Below are 19,847 nucleotides of genomic sequence, written 5' to 3'. Positions count from 1 at the left end.
GATCTAAACGAGGAAATGAATATCAGCGGTGTTCCCATCAGTGCAGTCACATCCTCTTGTGGTGCCCGCTCACAAGTGGCGCCACCACAAGATCTGGTGAGTGACTCACTAGTAACATTTATACTATTTACCTGGTTACTCAGTCTACTCATTTTGTATTTTGTTGCTACTGAAAAATCTTGTTATTTGTGATCAGTGATTCATCCTCCATGCAATAGTATTGAACCTCTTAACCCCCACTTTAACTGAGTGCATTTTCTCCAATTCAGCTCAAATCTAAAAGCTTCTTGGAACTGTAGATTACAGCCTGTAGGCCAGAGTAACGCCTCCTTTGAAAGCTATGGCCTACAAAACTGATTTTTTGAAAGTGTTTTTTCATGTTTTTGTAGGATTTTTTGTCGTGTTTTGGTCACTTTTTCATTGCATTTTTGACACTCTTTCGTGTTGATTTTTTGTTCCTTTTTCATTGTTGTGTTTTTGTTGCTTTTTTTGTTGCTTTTTCATCACTCATTTACTGCGTTTTTGTCACATTTTGGAAGCGTTTTCGTTATGTTCTCACCTTTTTTGCTGTGTTTTTGAGGCTTTTTTTATGTGTTATTGTTGCTTTTCCGACACGTTTTTGTCGCTCTTTTGCCACTTTCTTGCTTTTAGATTTGGGTAACGCCAAACTGGAGAAAATGAGCTTGGTTCAAGGAGGTTAAGAGGTAAAAATGAAAGGTCTTCTAAATGCTGCCCTCTGCTTTTTGATGCTGGATATACACAGAAATAGCAGAAAGCTTTAATTAAGATGTGGTCGATAACATGATGTAGTGTCATCATTGCTTTACTTCTATCCCTCTAGCCTCGAAAACGGAGGCTTCTTATCCGTCTTTATGTCGACTTGCACAGTGCTTTGAGCTCATGTGTCTGGGTCCCACGCTGATAAACCTCTCCTGCATCTACACCCTCGCCGTTTACTCATTCTCCCCGACAATAATACGTTTCCATCCAGTCGTCCAACTGTGCACAAAGCCTTGTATTAAATCTCATCTGATCACAAATATATATATTCAGAGGGGCTGGCCTGTAAGAGGTGGCCCTGGGGCACTCTTCATATCCACTGATATATAGAAAATCCTATTGGTAATTTTGCCGAAGCAACACTCGAGTGCCCTCTTTGACATCTCTCTGTCGTCCCAGAAACAATGGAGGAGCGGCTTGTGTTCAAGATTTACAGACACTCGAGCCTGATGTGAAATTTAAATGCAGACTATTGAGGGCGGCTTGAGAATAACAAGAGAAATGAGGAAGACTGTTGTAAACCTTGTTGCCCAATTCAATTATTTTTTCCTCAGAACAAAAATGCTTTCAAAATTTGCTTTAAAAAAAATCAGCAGATTATTGTCACATCATTTAGCAGGACAGAGCGTGAATAATGCAAAGTGGAAGGTGTTGTACCTGTATAGCTTGAGGACAATGGTGCCGTACATAATGGCAAACCCCAGCAGACGGACCCAGCGCAGGAGGATACATCGAAACACACTGGGGTTGAAGTACAGGATCATCACCTGCGGATAGAAGCACATGTATCGTCATTTACATACACAAAACCGAGCCTGCAGCCTGGGGACGAGGCCACAACCGCAGATACAGGGTTATATTTTATTGATGTATCTATATCTATGTCTGGAACCATCAGCTATTGTTTGCACTGGAGTAATATTGCAAAAGAAAAAAGTTACTTCTCATGAACCAAACTTGACAAAATATTTCGTCCTAATTTTAGTCAAAGTCATATTTTTGCAGAATAAAATTGGACTAAAACTAAATCAAAAGTTGTTTATGGGACTAAAACTGTGTCCAAAATGTCTTATTATATTTACGTTGAAAATGACTAAAATCATCAAAACATCCAATTAGGGTTGTGCCGATCGTGATGGATGAGCAACATCACGATGGAGAGCCACCATCGTGATGCCACGCCCCCTCCTGTCAGAAACACGCACTGGTCTTCTGTAGGCCTTGTAAACCTACAAACTTTGCAGGGATTGCACTGTAAATTAAATAACGGATGTAACTAATATGCGCGCTAGTGTCAGTGGCCTGCCAGAAGCCATGATGTGTTGGCTGTAATTATTAACGTAAAGACGCAGCGCTGATCTCTTTCTGACGCGCGGGGCTCTCTCTCTCTCGCTTTCTCTCTCTCTGCAGCTCAGAGTTTAACAGCGCGTGTTTTTGCTTTGCTTTGCTGCGTATGGAAACTTAAACCGTTTTTTTAAATGACGAGATGGCTCTCACATCGGAGCTAGATGAGCGCGCAGATTATTCTCACGAAGGACCGAGAGAGGAAAGAGAGAGGAGAGAGAAAGGCGCGGTGCAGGAGTTACGAGGTTACGAGCTCACGGACCGGGCGGCGCGTGGAGCGGCTTCAAAAATGTAGGCTACGACGCAAACTTCTAAATATTGTCCCGTTCACCCACTGTTTCTTAAACATTACGTTAAAACTGAGCAAATGCAAATAATAAGCTCCGATTTATATTTGTATTAGTGTGATAAGAGCCTTGGAGTTCACGCTCTGAATAAGTCGTTCTCCTCTCAGACTTTACGCACGAGTTTTAACAAATTTCTTTTGTAAAAGTCGTGTTCCATGACTGTGTTCAGATCATGTTTATTTTAGATCCATTTATCCTGCAATCTCACATTTTCCTAGCATACATATATGCAGCATATATAGGCAATGTAAATGTCTTTAAAAAAAATGCTTATAATGAGAAATGGACGATATCATCGTCCATCACGATGGTTCACTGTAAACATCGTCAACGGCCAATTAAGGGGACATCGCCCAACCCTACATCCAATGACAGTTTGAAAGAGCCTCATATCATTTAAATTCTCTGCCAAAGGAACAGGTCTGAGCTTTGTTAAGGTGGGAGAATTAAATAATGATTATAATAAATGTTATAAATGCAAAGTTAAAAAGACTAAAACTAAAACTAAATGAAAATATGTTGTCAAAATGAACACTGTTGTGCCACATTAATAAAATTAAAACACTTACAGTACAGGGTATTATAAGTATATCATATTAAGTATATTATTCGAAGTTGCAAATGCTGCATATACCGTAATAATGTGAAAAAAGTTATGAGTATATGTGCATTGAACTCAGAATAAGTAATAAAAAAATAATAGATTTTTACACTGAAAAAATGATTATTTTTCGTTCTGAGTCAACCCTAAAATCCACAGAGAAATTAAATTTAATTCAAAGTGCTTCACAATAACAATATGTCACATAGAAATAAAATACGAGTAGAAAGTAAAAAATTATTTGAATCCAAGTGTCAAGTTCCAATGTGAAAAGTAAAGTCCGAATTGAGTCCAATTGAGTCACAATTACCAAGTCAGAGACCGAAACAAGTCACAAGTCCAAAATAAGATCCTCCTGTAAATTCTGACAGCACTTAACAACCTTTGAACTCAAACCCATCTTTGAAAAGTTTATGAAAGTGTAGAATTTGGTAGTGCCACAGACTAAATCAAGTGTGAGTTGACTTGGCTCATTGCCCCTCAGAGACTCACGAGACTCTATTTGATGTTTGAGGAGAGTCATGTCCTGTATCTGCAGCTGTTAAAGCGCAGTGACTCCGGCCTGCAGTTTCATAACAGTGGGGTATGGGAGCAGACTTCAGCGGTCCCCCCCAACTGGCACCTCCCAGCGGGGCATTTGCTGATGTGTCAGGTAATCCTCCACATGACAAATGTAAAAGGTTAGCCCTGCATGTGTGGGTACAACATGTTATTATGTACTGCAGTAAATTTACCGGCGTGAGAGCATGGCCATGTCCCAGTAAGAAGCGGTGAGTTTCCATATATTCTCAGTGTGTGTCTTATAGTAATTCATTCAAAGTCAAGGACAAACTGTAGCGGCGAGAAGACAAGCTGTGAAAGAGGACGCCGTCTATAACAACATTTCATGTCATTAGTGCAAAGAGAAGTCGAGTTGATCTGCGAAGAACCTGATCAAGCCTGTGCATTTATTTCAAGGGCAAAAACATATATATTTACTACAATCATTCACTATAAAAGATCATATACTACAATCCTACATCCAGTGTTGTGAATGGATGATTCTACTATTGGCGCTTTAATGTAAAAGGTGTGTAGACAATGTATGTCAAGGTAATACTATTGTCTTAAAAAAACTAACTGTAACAAACTGGGCACTGACCAGAGACTTAAAGCAGCGACTCTCAACTGGTGGTTCTGAACCATTTTCAGTGGGTCGTGAACCTTTTCCACGGAATAGGGATGCACCGATCCAAGACTGGTATCGGATATCGGAGCCGATACTGAAAAAAATACAATATCGGGTATCGGCTACATGTATCCGATACTGAACAGATACCAGTTTTGGCTCTCAACGCCTTAAAAACCTAACTTTTACTGCCTAAATCTATGAATATGGTCACGCAGAGTTAGTTTCAACCTCGGCAAACGCATTTTTGATCGCTGCGCAAAATGCCGTGGTTAGCATCGGTATGCTAAACCTAGCATAAACCAAAGGATATTTAGTCCAGTGATCCTTGTTAAATGTCTATCCAAGAGTTTATCAACAGATATAATTGATGATTGATCCGTAATATCATGATCTTATTTTAGAATGGAGAAAAGAGTCAATTCAATGTTCCACTCAGAGAAAGCCACTTTTAAGAAAGTGGTATTGGTAAATATCGGGTATTGGCAGATACTCAAAACCCAGTACCAGTATAGTTAGCATAAAAGCTGGATCGGTGCATCTCCAACAGGGAACATATAAAGGTATAGAAACATTTGAATCTGTATAAATGACGGTTGTTTTGGTTATAATTTCAGTTTTATTTTTAACCTAAATCCTGCCATCCAAGGATTATGCTGAGTCCTGACAGCATCCTAGTTGAGAAGTTCCACTGGCTTATAGACTTTTTTGGGTAGTATGAGTCTCTAACTTTCTGAGACAGCACTTTCAGCAAACAAAAGTGACAATCTCATTTCACATCATTTTCTTTTTACTTGCCATTACGACAGGAGATCTGGAGAAGGACCACATGAGGAGATCAAACTGATCAAGACAGGAAGAGGATTTACTATGTGGATGGAGTTTAGCAGTCGCGCTCATTACACAGACAGAGTCCCGGAGGTGCCCCGCCCGTCACTGGTGGGAGCTCCTCGGAGAGACACAAAGGTAGCTGGGGTAATTAAGCTTCAATAACAACACCACTCTTCACCTGGTATCTTTTTTTAATCACCTGCAGAAACAGCAACTCATTTGCTGTCGGTCCAACAGCTTCACAGAGGTAAACACAGGTGGATTCTGGGGCAAATAAAGGCAATGGATTGAGCATTTATCTTTGAACTGGAAAATCCACACAGTATATACCAGTGTGAAAATATTGTTTGCTTCTTGTCTTACATAACCCCAATAAATATTAATTTGATGAACTTTGGTGCTTTGAATCTGACAGGTTGAGAAGACGTCAGTAACTTTCCCCCTCCCTTTTTAATTAGGCATCCAGGCCACGGTTGGCTTCAGCATCTTCTTGCAGATCCTCCACCTTTAGCGTTAACACATCCCAAGACCCTAACCATCGCGCTCTACAACAAACAATAAATCACCTCGGCAAAAGTAGGCCAGGCTGTTATGTACGCCCACATATCCGCAAAAAGACGGTTACAACACCCAGTCTTATAATCCTACCGCTGCACAGCTAAACACTTGGATGTGGACAATAGAGCCAAGGGGGAATAGCAAAACAACATTAAAATCAAGCATTGAAGGTGGCCCTTTTGCTTTGCCTCTTCTGCCTCTGCCATCAATTAATCAGTAGATGTATTTTTAAAACAACTTGTGCTAGAACTTGATGGAGTGTTTAAAAATGCATTGAGCAGCCGAGCATAGAGGAGAGAGGCAGCGCGCGTATGGCCGAGGAGCTGTGTGGTGACAGCAAGAAGAGGAAATACTGAGAGAGAGCAGACAGTGCAGAGGTGAGATGTCGGGAACAAGAATAAAAAGGGAAATAGTCACAGGGAGGGTGTCAAATTAAAAATTATGTCATCGTAATGTGATTTAGAGCTGAAGCTGAAGCATTATTTGGTCACCTACTGCCTTTGATGCCCTGATACATCTACAATAAATGCACTCTCCTTGCCCTGCAACAACCCCCTCTCCTCCACAGCTGCTGAACCATCAGCCTCCTCAGCCTCTCCTCCCCTTCACCACATTCTCCCTCAGGACAAGATCTCTACCTGTCGGAGTCAAAGAGCGGTAAAGTTTATCCAATGAATATGCGAGTTGTGTAATACAGTAGCTTTAAGGCATGTTCACACCTGGTTTTCTTAAAGAGAACATTGTTTGTTTGTTTTGTGTGTCTGTGTGTGTGTGTATTAGTCTTAGTTTAGGTCGTGTTTTATAAGGTTAAAACAAAGGTCATGATGTTATATTTGCACTATGCAGTCTTCCCATTCACATCTGCTGTTTGGGTGACTTTAAAGACCTTAAAGCCTTGATTTTGAGGCTGTCCCAAATTTTTGGGGACAGTAAAGCTGCAGTAAAGAACTCCAAACGCCAGTGTTGGAATTTATATTTGTCTTTCTCTCTCTTTATGAAACAGCCGCTCTGCTTCTTTCTCTCTCTCACCTCACACTAAATAGTGTTGTTGATCAGCAGATAAAACGCTTAAAACTTGCTCTGTTCCTGTTAAAGCCTTTAAAACAGCGCTCGTTGTGTGTAGATGTGCGTGCTTGTCGCAATGATCAAAATGCACCAGGTAGACCTCCTGTATTGCAAGAGTAAATGTTACGTATATAGGGAATACGGATGATGTCATTGCATAGCATGGCAACAGAAGCCACATGAGTCTGCATTGCTTCTGTGTAGAAAGAAAATGATATACGCGGACCATTTTTTAATTTGAAGGTTTTCTCAAATGGTTGTGTGCACTGCGGTGAGCTGCTACAGTCACCAGAATGAAAACACCAGGAGTCTTTCACAAAATATTCAGACATAATTATTTCAATGGGCCGACTTTTGGCTTGGCTTTTACTCGAGCAGATTTGGTCTACTCGATGTCCAACGAAAAGATGAAAAGTCAGGGCGCTAAGGGAGAAAAAGCCCTTAAGTGTGTTCAAGTGTGTGTAAGTCAAAAAGAGTGGCAGCGGATTTCGGAGGAGCTATTTTTGGTCCTTGGGCTGGATGGAGCGGTGGGTGGTTGACTGCAAAATAAAATCCATTTAGAGCAAGAAATGTGCACGAGGTGTGGTCACATGAGGTGAAGGCAGCCGCTCCCAGGGTAATAAACCTTCCCATTGTGTTTTAGAATTTAGAGAGGACGGACTGGACCACTGTCTGTAAAACCTGTAGTCTGTTAACCCTACACGTTCTTCAGGAGAGAACACAATCACACAAGCAGTAAAATCCACCCAAACACCAGGGAACATGCAATCTCCACAAATAAGTAACTGTCCCATGTCAAATCTAGTGTGCGCATTTTTCATTATTATTTTTTTAATGGTATTTTGCATGATTCAGATGCAAATATTTCTTTGATGGTTGCATTCAGTCACTCCAGGAGGAACAAAAGCCCCTCCCCAGAGCCAGATCAGCCTTTGAAGCTCTTCCTCCATTTTTCCTGCTTTATTTCTCACAAATGGCAGGGATCCACGCAGGCTTTTGTGTTTGCCTGTTTGGCAGTCTGTGCGGGTATTTGAGGAGAGCGAATTCCCCCGCTACACCAGATATCTCCCCGACATGGCACGCAAGTTTCATCCATCTGTTTCTGGGCTAAAGTTGGGCTTCTGATGCGGCCCACCAGGTGCAGCGTGGGCCGCGTGCAAATACACGGGAGCACAATGCACACTGGCATCAGACCACAGTATATAGACAAAGGCTAGTTATGATAAGAGAGTGAATCCGTGCGGTGGCGAACCGTGCCAGCTTTGTAATGGCCTCTACTCGAATGGAACAGTATCGATGAAACGGCTGAATGGACAACTTCAAATCCAATTATGTCACTCGTCATTGTCTTTTCATTTCAAAGGTGGGGAATGTAGTATGCATTGTTACTGGTGTCAAAAGGTCAGCATAATCAAAACTCAAGTAGCGTTGCCTTTACCCACTTAATCCCTTAACCCCCACCTGAACCGAGCACAGTTGCTTTACCTAAATCTCAGGGCTTCTAAAAAAAAAGTGTCAAGCGACAAAAACAAGACGTAAACAAGAATGAAAGCGCAAAAAAAATAAATAGAAAGAAGCAACAAAAAAGTGTAAAAAAATAATAATAATGATAAAAGAAATGCAAACACCTGTTATAATAGATACAGACAGCATCTCGTTATAGAAGAAGGTGTGGCTTCACAGAGGGCGAAAACAGAATTTTTAACTCTTTTTAGCCATTTTCTGGCAAAATATAAACTAATAAATCACATACAAATAAAGTCAAGTCTAAATTGGGTCCATATGGATGTTTATTCACAGCAAATTGTTCAGTAGAAGCACAAAAACGGCAGTCGTAGCTAGCGCTAGTTAGCGCTAGCATTAGCACGATGCTAACATGGAGCATTATGCTAGCATTCTCCGTTATTTATGTATTTATGGGGTGATGAAGCACTTTGCTCCTCCCCATGTCTTTGTATCATTATTTTGCAGAAAACTATATTCATAATTCAGCATTTGTTAAAGAGGTTTTTTAATAACTAGAGAAAGCTTAGACTTTTCTCCAAATTGTTTTCCCCCTTAACTCTTGTATATATATATATATATATGGGCGATTCCAGAGAAGCCGTCTGTAGCAGAAGGAAGGAATCCATATTGAGCAAGTCATGCGACCACTCAACACATACGACTGACACAGCGATCATCCAGCATCACAAACATTTAACAGATATGTAGACATGGCATACCTCAAGTGAAAGCTCAGACTCTCCAGAATGCAGTCATTAAAGCACTGCACTACATAGGACTTGATTGGATAAAGAAGGTGGGATTTTTATAACAAGCGCTAGATCACAGACAAAGCTTTTATGTTTAACTCTATACTGGATGTAGACTTTTCAACCCACAGTGTGCGACTCATTCTGTTGTATTTGATTTGAACACGCTTCCGCTTCTGAGTCATGTATGAAGGAATTTTTTTCAGATTCCCACACATCCTGCTTTTACACTGTGTTGCTCATTTGGCAATATTCAGACTCACCAGATTTTTATTCAACCATTTATACTTGGGTCGCGGTGGGTCCTGTTAAGAAGAACTGCTCCATATCATTGCTCCTGCACGTATGAAGCATGTGCTGATGTGCTTTGATGATGCGAAGATAAGAGCTGCAGCGTAAAGTGATATACAGACAGCAGTTGTGTGCAGCTCACATTTCTACCGCAGTCTCTTCACGTGTGTTGAAGGAACTGAAATACTGTTAACCATACAGGAAATGGAGCAGACAGTGGTACATAAACAGAATATTTAACTACATCGATCATGCAGAGACAATTGTTGTGAAAATAATCAATACCAAGATACTAAACAATACTATAGCATCTAAACTAGTCACTCATATCGATGTTTTGTTGTCTTTTCTAAATGTTTTATAGAGAGCGAGGAATGGTCATGGCCTTTAGCAAAAGCGGTCTGAAATCCGTGTTAAATCCATTATCTAAACTAGTCCCAACAATTCAGATTAGAAAGGATGGTCACGGTAAAACGGCAGGAGTTCACTGTATATCACTACAATATGTATGTCCTTGTTTATGCGCACACCGCGGTATTGAGATCTGTTGACTTTTTTCTGAGTATTAAAATCATGTATGAATTGTATGAAGTGTCATTGTACAACAGTATAACGAAATGGCGTTCAGGTGATAGTCCTGAGCCGCTGCGACTGAGCCGCGCCGCCACTGTGGGCCAACCTGACCCAGAGATAGGTGAAACTGTAGCACCCGGAGGAAACCTGGCTGGCTGCCTTCAGTCTCCTCTGATCCTCTGAAATGGTGCAGCGCCTCCTGGGTTTGTCCCTGTTTCAGAGCATGGTGTCCTGCACTGGTCAGCTCCTCCTCCACCTTCCTCCTGTGCAGCTCCCTTTGCTCCACAACAATCTTTCACCATCTTCTGGGAAGAGCTTAGTCTGTTCAATTCTCCAGTGAACGTCCATTAGCCAGAACAATAGTGGCTGAGCTGTGAGTCTTGCCCAAATACCTCCCTTCCTTGTTTCCTGTAGCTCCTCTTGTGACGGCTCCACTGTGCTGCAGGTGTGGGGAGCTCTTGGAGCCTCTTCAATGTTTCCAAAGAATACATTTGTAGGTCTCAAATGTCTTTAGCTCATAAGCTAGTTTGTTTATTTTTAAAAAGCTGCTTTCTTCAGGGCCATTATGGACTCTCAAAGTAAGAAAAAATCCACTGAACCCCACAAAGACACAGCAAAGACGTACAAAAGCAACCAGTAAAAAAAATGTGGAGCACAGCAACCACAATGCAGTTTGCAGAAAAATGCAAAAAAAATTCAGCTGTAACAAGAGAAAGGGAGGTTGCTGCTTGATAGGACCTTTTAAACCATCTTTTCTTATATCTATATTTTCCTGGTTTAATGACCCATTGAAAAACAGCCTAAAATGAAACTCACCGGAAAGTAGAGCAGCAGAGCTCCAAATAAGATGGCCTCCAGCAGAATCAGTCCTGATGTGCGGATGCTCTGTGAGAGACAGACAACTTCAGTCAGTTCATTGTTTACAAAAAAGATCGTCTCTTTTACTCGGTAGCTAAATCTGTATTTGTGGGTTTCTCTATTACTTATGTTTGCATTGACCCGCTGAAAAATAATTGGCTACTTAGTTTGGCGCAAACACATTTACAGCGTTGTTAAATTGGTATTTCTCTTTCTTTGCCTGAAACTGAAAAGCAAGAGAAGGCACCATGTTTTCTGGCCTCTATTTAATTACCGTGTTACATTGGAGAAAAAGATGTTTGTTCTTTTATGTAAATGGACAGGGCTCCGGGGACTTTTCGTGTGAATTGAAAATGTGGGAAAGACCGACGCTAAAGTCTATAAATAGAAAAGTGTAAAAATTGAGTTTTGCCGAAGGATTTGTGGTAATTATTGGACAGTGGCTTTCAGGAGCTCACGCACAGTAGCCCTGACTAACAAAGATTACAATTATAATGGGATACACACATTTAAAATTTAATTCTGCCAAAAGTCACATTCAAAACAGTCAGAGTTCTGTAGCTTCAGGAAAATAGGGGTGTGAATCTTGATTTGTTCAACTTTTGCTACACTCATTTTACACTGACAATGTGAAGTAGAGAATAAAATTGTATGTGAACTATCCATAACACATGAAATATTAAGTCTTACTGGTTAGGAAATATAGACTTTTGTGCAAACACCACCCAGAAAATAGATTTCAAGGGCTTGGTCTCCATTTATATTCTCTTGTTCATCTTTTGTTCAAAATTATCAAGGGGGCATCTCATATTGAAGTGATTTGGCAAATAATGTGCGAACAAAGACAAAGCTCCCCATAAATAATGCATGATCACTGCAATCAAATAGCCATGACTTTTGTTGAAATTAAAAATACTACACAGTCACGATTAGGTTAAGTGCAGTTGATGTTGATGTCAGTGTAAAACCGTCACCTTGTTCCTGCGTAGGTGATATAGCGCCACCATGCAGGCCAGGTCCAGCAGCATGCAGAGCCCCTGGAGAGTGGCCACAGGCAGCCGGAGGGCCCCGTCCTCCTGCACCACACAGGGGGTGTCGTCCTGACAGAAAGGACACCCATCCCGGCACGGCAGGCACCTGGTGGAGCCCTCCGAAGGGTCTTCTCTGTCTTTACCTACAAAGCACATGAAAAAAGAATAATGATACTGACACTGCACTGTTGTTATTTATATTAGTTATATTTGTTTATATTTTGCCTTTCTTTCAATCTACATTTTGTGTTTTATGTTCATGTTCATTTTCAAGACCTACAGAACTAATTGTAACTTTTTTCATTGGATTCTTGCCACATTTTTGTCATATTATTCAAAGTCACATTTTAGTCACTTTTTTACTTCTTAGTTGCTTTTTTGTCATTCTTTTGTGGCTCTTGTGGCCCCACATTCAGTTATTTGTAAAAAAAAAAAAAATTATATATATATATATATATACAGTTTATATGCAATAGATGATTAAAAGACAACACAGATAAGGGGGATTAATGCTGGATTCGCTTCTCTGAGTTGTTTGTGTAGGTTTGTCTGTGCAAAATTAATTCAAATTTATTGGCGCACTTGTGTCTTCTTTAAAGGCTCAGTTGATCAGCATGATAAGGCAGGCATCATCAGCTCAATCACACAAAGCCGCAGAGATAATGACGAGACACAACCTGTAATTATGAAGCCGCCATGAACAAAAGAGAAAATAATACATACCTGATGTCAGCCTGACAACTAATGTGTGCTGAGTTTGTTAGCAATAAAGTGCAAGTACTCCTCAGTGACAGCAGTATTTGTAACTATCACATAATTACTGTAGAGGTAAAAATGGTAAATTACGTTTTATGGTATTTTATTACCACAACTTCTGACATTACTACTGCAGCGCCGCTCCTGATGTTATTTTCTATTACAACTGCAACAGTTAGGAGCAGCAGAATCACTGCTGGAATGACTTCCACTGCTGCAGTCATTCGCAGTAAAACTCTGGTGCTACACCTTCCACAGCGATATTACAACTAGGGCAGCACAATGAAACACAACCTGATCGAAATCACAATTTGAATGGTTGCAATTAGCAAATCAAAGCTAAAGGATAGCATGATTACAACGTGTTAGCTTTGCAGTTTAAACCCAAACATGTTCTGAAATGCATTATGGTTTAAGTGAAATTTTCTCTAGTGTTATTTACGTTCATTCAAATCTGCATTGTGAACCGAGTCTTTCTTTTAAAACGTAACATTTGACATTTTCAAAACCTGGTCTATTACAGCTAATAGGATATAATAGGATAAATAAAGATGTTTAACCTCTTAACCCCCACTGCAACCGGGCACATTTTCTCCAGTTCAGCTCTAAAAGCTTCTTCACCCGAGAGCTTACAGCCTATAGGCCAGTGTAACGCCTCATTTCAAAGCTAAGACCTACAAAGCTTCTATGTTGTTTTTGCCATCAACGCTTTAGTCTTTTTAGCCACATTTTTGTCACATTTTGCCCATATTTGTTTTTTTAGTGTAATCTGTGATGAAGCCATAAAAATGTTGCCAAATCATGTATAAAACCAACAAAAAACGTGACAACAACATAAGACAAAAACGCAAAAAAGGCATTACACTGTATAAGGCTGTATAAGCTTTCAAGTCAAGAAGCTCTTAGGAGAAAATGTGCTCAGTTAAGGTCGGGGTTAAGAGGTTAAAGGAACAGGCTATGGGATGTTCCTTTAAGATAGCCCAACAAACTAAAATGATCTGTAAATCAAACAAAGCCTCGCTGCAGAGAGGCCTCAGTACCACGTGAAGCCGCCCAGCAGTCGTGCTCTGTCTCACCACAGTTTGAGTGGCCCATTGATGACCCTCAATGAAGAATACACTATTTACATGTAAACTGATGTGTATCCACTAGAGTGAGTTTATTAAAAGCGGTCCTTTATTTTAGAGGGATTCTGTGAGCAGCTTGCTGTGGGTTTGTGCTTGATAAGCTGTAACTCCTGCAGAGTCCCAGAGCTCATCCAATATGCACATGCAGCACCCGCCGCGTCACCATTGGGCCTCTTTACAAGGAACAACACAGAGAACCAGAGTGTAATAGCAAGTGCGTCTGGTCTGTATTGTTATATCAATTTCTTGTCTCATTAATCTTGCTGATCTAATGATTCGAAAACCACAAAGAGAATATGTTTAAACTATTAACAACACTACAGGGGGAGGGCTTTTCAATTTTACATGACTCGTATTTCATTTGATTTTGAGTAATTGCGGCTCTAACCACAGGGGAGTCAAATCTTATTGGGTTTATGCCTCTTTGTAAGTCAATATGGTTCATGGAGATTTGTATTCGCCCATGTTGCCGTCAAAAATGTATTCTTCACTGTGCTAAAAGCTTTTCTGGCACTTCTTCGATTTTGAAGCGTTTAACGGTTTCCTGGGGTTATTTACAACATGGAAAACACGGCAAAACAAATTACTGTACAACAAAAATGTATTTCCCTCCCTTGAATTATAATATCAAGTGACTTGGTAAGTAGATTAAGAGAGAGAGAGAAGTATTGCTAAGATTTTGACAATTTCAAGATTTTCTCACATGAAAATCTACTGAACAATGAAAAGCCAAAGTGGACCCAAAACCTGGGATAAAAATAGCAGGTAATTTCTTTAAGTCCTGTGTGCACATGTCTCCAGAGTCGGAGGTGTCAGATCAGTGTGAACACGCCTCTGACAGGTCAATGCTTTGCCTTTGGACTCGCCATGATCGCACAATGAAGTGTACTGTCAATGCATCCAGCAAAAGTAGGTTCGCTTTGTTCACTTTTACCCTGACAATATGGAAACAAATAACGGTTTGCCTTATTTTGATCAAGTTCGACTTATGATTTATTTTTCCATCGTAGGGCCTCATTTCCTATTCCTATCCAGAGGCGCAGTGATGGAATTCACAAAGGAGCTTTCTACAAATCAGATATGGCAATGTTTAGAGGACTACCCGCTGATTTTGATTAGGATTTAAATGCAGGCTATTAGTTATCATAGACATGCGCTAGCCTAGCACTAGCCTAGCACCACTAAAGTCTTCAAATATAAGGACTGCATGAAATAAAGTAACTAAGTAAGCAAGTAAGTGCTTTATTGTCATTGTACAAACGTAAAATGGAGGTCGGGGAAACCGCAGCACCCGGAAGAAACCTGGCTGGCTGCTCTCTGTCTCCCCTGATCCTCTGAAAGGGTGCACCGCCTCCTGGGTTTGTCCCTGTTTCAGAGTGTGGTGTCCTGCTCCACCTCCTCCTTCCTCCTCCTGCAGCTCCCTCCGCTATACAACAGTCTTTCATTATCTCCTCGTTCGCTCCTTTTTTTGTTTCCTGTAGCTCCTCTTGTGACGCCTCCGCTGCAGGTGTGGGGAGCTCTTGGCGCCTCTTCAGTGTCTCAGAAGAAGAAATGTGTAGGTCTCATATGGGTTTAGCTGATAAGCTAGCATTTTGTCTACCTTTAAAAAGCTGCTTTCTTCAGAACCATTTTAGACTCTCAAAATAAACAAATAAAATCCTAAAATCCACCAAACCTCCACAAAAACGCAGCAAAGACGTTCAAAAGTATCAAGAAAAACAATGTGGAAACAGAAACCACAAATGCAGTTCGCAGAAAAAATAAAATAAATTAAGCTGTACCAGGACACCATGACAAATGGCAAATGATAAAAAAAAATCTATATATATGTCCAGAAATCAACAGCACTGTGGATAACCAGGAAATGAGGCCTTTGTCAAAAATCCTAAAATATCCCTTTAATGCAATTTTCCCCCCTTTTTACTATTTTTACTATTACTATTTTTCCCTATCCTAAATAAAGGCGCTGGCTCTAAAAGCCCAGCCAAACATGAACGAGCTTCAGATAGCCTGTGCCGAACGCAATGCGGTATAACCCATCCTCACTTCCATCCCTATTCTACCGGTCAATGCTTTATTCTAGAAGGTGTTCACTAATAAAGCCGTCTTTTTTGAAGCAGATTTCGAAAAGAAACTCCAGTTTGGAAGTGGACATCCTCTCATAAACACTCTTTTCTCAGTCACAGGATATTATCTAAACTGCGGCTTTTCAAACTTTATGATTACTGCAGCTTTAACCCGCTGCTATATACAATCCATATGGCTGCATCGCTGGATTTATGTTGCAGAAGAGTCAATGGCACATTTTATGGACATTTGCACTTCCCCAGAGCTCATTTGTTGTTGTTCCAGCTCCCTGCTTCCCGTACGCTCTCTTTGATATTTCAGTCCCTTTTTTTGGCCCGTTGCTATGGAAACGACACAAAACTGTTTTCCTGGATTGTTTTCCCCGACGCCGACCTCAGATTGACTTCTATCACTTCTGGCCTCATCACGCAGCACTACAATAAAACCCGGGCGTCTCGTCTCCCTCAGGGCGGCCATATTGGAGCAGTCAGGGCTGGAACTGAGCGGTTTCCTGATGATCTTCTTCACGGGGCAAGAGTGTTTTTACCCAAGGACACCGCAGGCTACTCAGTCATCGTATCAGAGCGCAGCCGTCCAAATCAGATGCAAAATGAGGAAACAAGTAGTTGCATTCTGGTAGCAACGTGATTGACAAATGTAAATCGGCTCTATGAGAGAATGAGAAATGATCATTATCGTAAAACAGATGACTTAAATGGGGCTTTTGTCGTTCAGAGATAAAGTCTTATAGTTTCATTGTGTAACGCAGGCTGGAATCATGCAAAACTGCCTGTACTCCATCCTTTGTAATCTTGCAATATTACATAAATGATTTAGTTGAACTGTTTTATGGGATTATGTAGAATAGGCCAACGGACTGTTAATCCAACACACAATTTATATTTTCCCCTAGTCCTTGTTCAAAGATGTGACGGGCAGAAAGTTTGGAAAAACAAGAAGCTTTTCTTCAATCCCCAAAGCATGCTTTTAAAAGATTCAAAGTTTCTATCAGACAGCAGAATTTGCTTCTCCCTCATGAGGGCATTTGTAACCTACTTTTATATCCATTGAGAGCAACTCGACTGGGATGGTAGAACCCACTGCGACACTGGCACTTGTACTTGTCCAAAACAAAGCCATGGCCCACGATGGGGGTGCACTGAGGGGAGAGAAGAGAAGAAGACAACAGGAGAATATTAGAGGCACTGAAATAGTTATGACATAAACAGAGTAGGGATAAAACAAGCTAACCAGACAGGAGATGATAAAACGTAGATTCATGTGTCAGTGGGAGCATGGATTATGGAAAGGTTCTGTAAATACGCAGCATTCTTCAAATATTTTTTTTTACAATTAGGCCTGCACAATGAGAAAAACAGCACAATTCCATAACTGTGGTATGTGTTTGTCATATTTTATTGAACCATTTCCAACACAGTAATCTATTAAATGAAAAATGTGCATAAAAACAAATACAAATGACTGAAATCAGTAAAATTGTGCCTAAAGGCGACCTTTTGCAAGTGCCCACGGATTTTGGTTTTAGGTTGTGTTAGAAAAGAGTGTCAGTCAAATGGAAGATCTCAGAATTTACAAAAAAGCAGGAGACACGAACTCAAGACACTGAGGACGTTGTGCTAGTCTGACCAATCAGGTGCGGCTATGCTTCCACATGAAGAGGATATTCTGCTATGTGTTATATTGATATGCAAAAGACAATATACGGTGCCTGAAAGCCAAGGTTATGGCTCTTACAACAGAGATGGCACAGCATTAATAATATACTGTACACTGACGATACATAAATCTTCCATAGTTGTCAAGTAAATGCCTTTGTAAGTCAAAATTGTATTGCTCATTTACAATAACAATGTAATTGTATGTACAAATTACAAATTGTGTTATTGCGATCACATGCAAAGTTTTGATGCAGCACAACAGTAAATCCTTTTATTCCACCTTGTTTACAATGTGGCGGAAAATCCAATATCTAAAGACTATCTCTGTGGATCCCACGCAATCAATTCATAAATATTACACACCGTATTGTTTCGTACAAAGTAAACAGGCAAACTGCAGCTAAACAACGCTAATGAATCTGTTTCCACCTTGTTGTAGCCTCCACCATACTACATTGACGGCCCACTTTAGAACCACACAGGGCATCATGGGAAATCACACGGCTTTGTCGACTAACGCATAAACTAATTAATATCCAAAGTAGGCATTAAGGCTTGTTTATTGGGGCATCTGTGTTGATATACCGAGCTGCTCTCTCTTGTCTCTGTGTGGCCGTACACACAGAGACGAGAATAAAGCAGCGATGAATTTGACATGAACGCTTATAAATAGTTAATACATTGCATGCGTGTACACACCGGTAACACTGGCCCCACTGGGACGGCTGTGGAGGAGGATAGTATACAGGAACCAGGCTTAGGTTATTAGTGGGAAAAGGGTTTCTATATGAGACCAAAATTATGAATCTGGATCTATTTTATGCATTCATGCTTTATTACTAAGGGTTTCCAAACTTCCACAAAGTGCAACTGGCTTTTGTAGCTACTCAAAGTCTAACTAAGTGTGTGTGTATTTTTAGTGATTTCGTTTGTTTGGACAACAAAAAAAGTTGTGTTAATGTTTTAGAATGTATTAATGTTATAATGTCAGGGGCCAATACACTCTATGAGAGAAATACAGTTTTTGCAACAAATCTCCAAAATGAAAATCAGTATTTGACAGTGATTGGATTCACAAACCTGCCACATTACTTTAATGGCTGAAAGTACTTTCTTTTGGCAGGCATCACGCTCATGTTTTTGAATATTGTCACCATTTTCGAATGGCTTTCAAGGAAAATAATTAGTTCATAATGTGCTGACAGAGAAGACAATATATTTTAATACCGTTTTTGTTTCATGTGGATCCTTCAAGTAATGACTGAGATATTAGCCAAAAAACGACAAGACAAAACAATCTGCAGTTTGCCAGTTACCATAGTTACCAGTATGGCATTTTCAGTTGCTCCACCTCAATTTTAAACTATGGGATCTTAGAGTATTGTGATGTCACGTGAACGCAACCTATTATGGAAATTAAGTGAAATCCACTTAATGACATAAAGCGAGAACACGGCAGACGTCTCACTCTAAAATCTTGCCTCGGCACGTGGATGAACTGTCAGAAAAACAAGTAAAAAAGAAAGACTTGCCACTGTGTTAATCTGGCAGTGGTGTGAGGACAGATGGATGCCACAAGTGAATCACATCTCCACAGCCAAACAGTTATTGTACTAAAGCAGGGGAAGTGTGTCCGAATTATGCTTCTGTGGTTCACCGGTTTACCAGCATCGGATAATAAGCAACTATAACCTAAAAAAAAAATGCATATGACCCTGAGTGGCATCTGGAGAAACCCAAGTTTGGGAACACTGATCTAAAATGAACGGGCAATTTTTGCGAGAGTGATAGAGAAAAAGATTCTTGGCATTTCAATGTGGAAAAGCTGCACTGTAACCTTGAAGAGGCAAAGGATCCCATTTCTCTTTTCAAACCTTTTCTGTTTGGTGTCTGCAGTCATAAATACCAGCATGAGATAAAACACAGACTGTAGTTATAAATATTCTTTTATCTCAAGTCCGGTACAGCAAATTACCATTGTGTCTCGCACAAAGTCAACACTGATTAGGAAAATGTCAACAAAATCCTTCAAGCCTTGTAAATGTATAGTAAGTGTATCCCAAGTGGAAAGCCAAGCCAAGTCGACGAAAAAGTCACTGAAAACTTGAAGAAAAGGTCACTGAAAACATGACGAAAAAGTCACTGAAAACCCAACGAAAAAGTCACAAAAAAGCCACAAATAAGTCACTGAAACTCGATGAAAAAGTTACCAAAAAGCCACAAAAAAGTCACTGAAAACTCGACGTAAAAGTCACGAAAACACACAACCCTCAAAAACAAAATGAAAAAGTCACTGAAAACACAACAAAAAGTCACTGAACACACAACAAAAAAGTCCCTGAACACACTACGAAAAAGTCACAAAAACACAACGAAAATCTCACTGAAACCTCAACAAAAAAGTCACAAAAAAGCCACAAAACAGTCACTGAAAACTCGACAAAAAAAGTCACCACAAAGTCACTGAAAACACAATGAAAAAGTCACTGAAAACACGACAAAAAGTCACTGAAAAC

The 19,847-nt window shown here is 40.2% G+C and overlaps 1 protein-coding gene across 1 annotated transcript in view; it reads right to left on the bottom strand.

Moving 5' to 3' along the window:
* Positions 1–19,847, bottom strand: part of LOC306972473 (metabotropic glycine receptor-like) — a 54,282-nt gene that overhangs the window by 12,070 nt on the left and 22,365 nt on the right. The window contains exons 3-6 of the mRNA XM_079569096.1: positions 16,709–16,811; positions 11,646–11,845; positions 10,630–10,698; positions 1,438–1,547 (exon numbers count right to left, since the gene is read on the bottom strand). Of these exons, the coding sequence (XP_079425222.1) occupies positions 1,438–1,547; positions 10,630–10,698; positions 11,646–11,845; positions 16,709–16,811 (482 nt within the window). The remainder of the gene's footprint in view (positions 1–1,437; positions 1,548–10,629; positions 10,699–11,645; positions 11,846–16,708; positions 16,812–19,847) is intronic.

Source organism: Gobius niger, assembly GCF_951799975.1.
Source record: "Gobius niger genome assembly, chromosome: 13".
NCBI classification, from domain to species: domain Eukaryota; kingdom Metazoa; phylum Chordata; class Actinopteri; order Gobiiformes; family Gobiidae; genus Gobius; species Gobius niger.
This window is presented reverse-complemented; position numbering and strand designations above follow the sequence as displayed.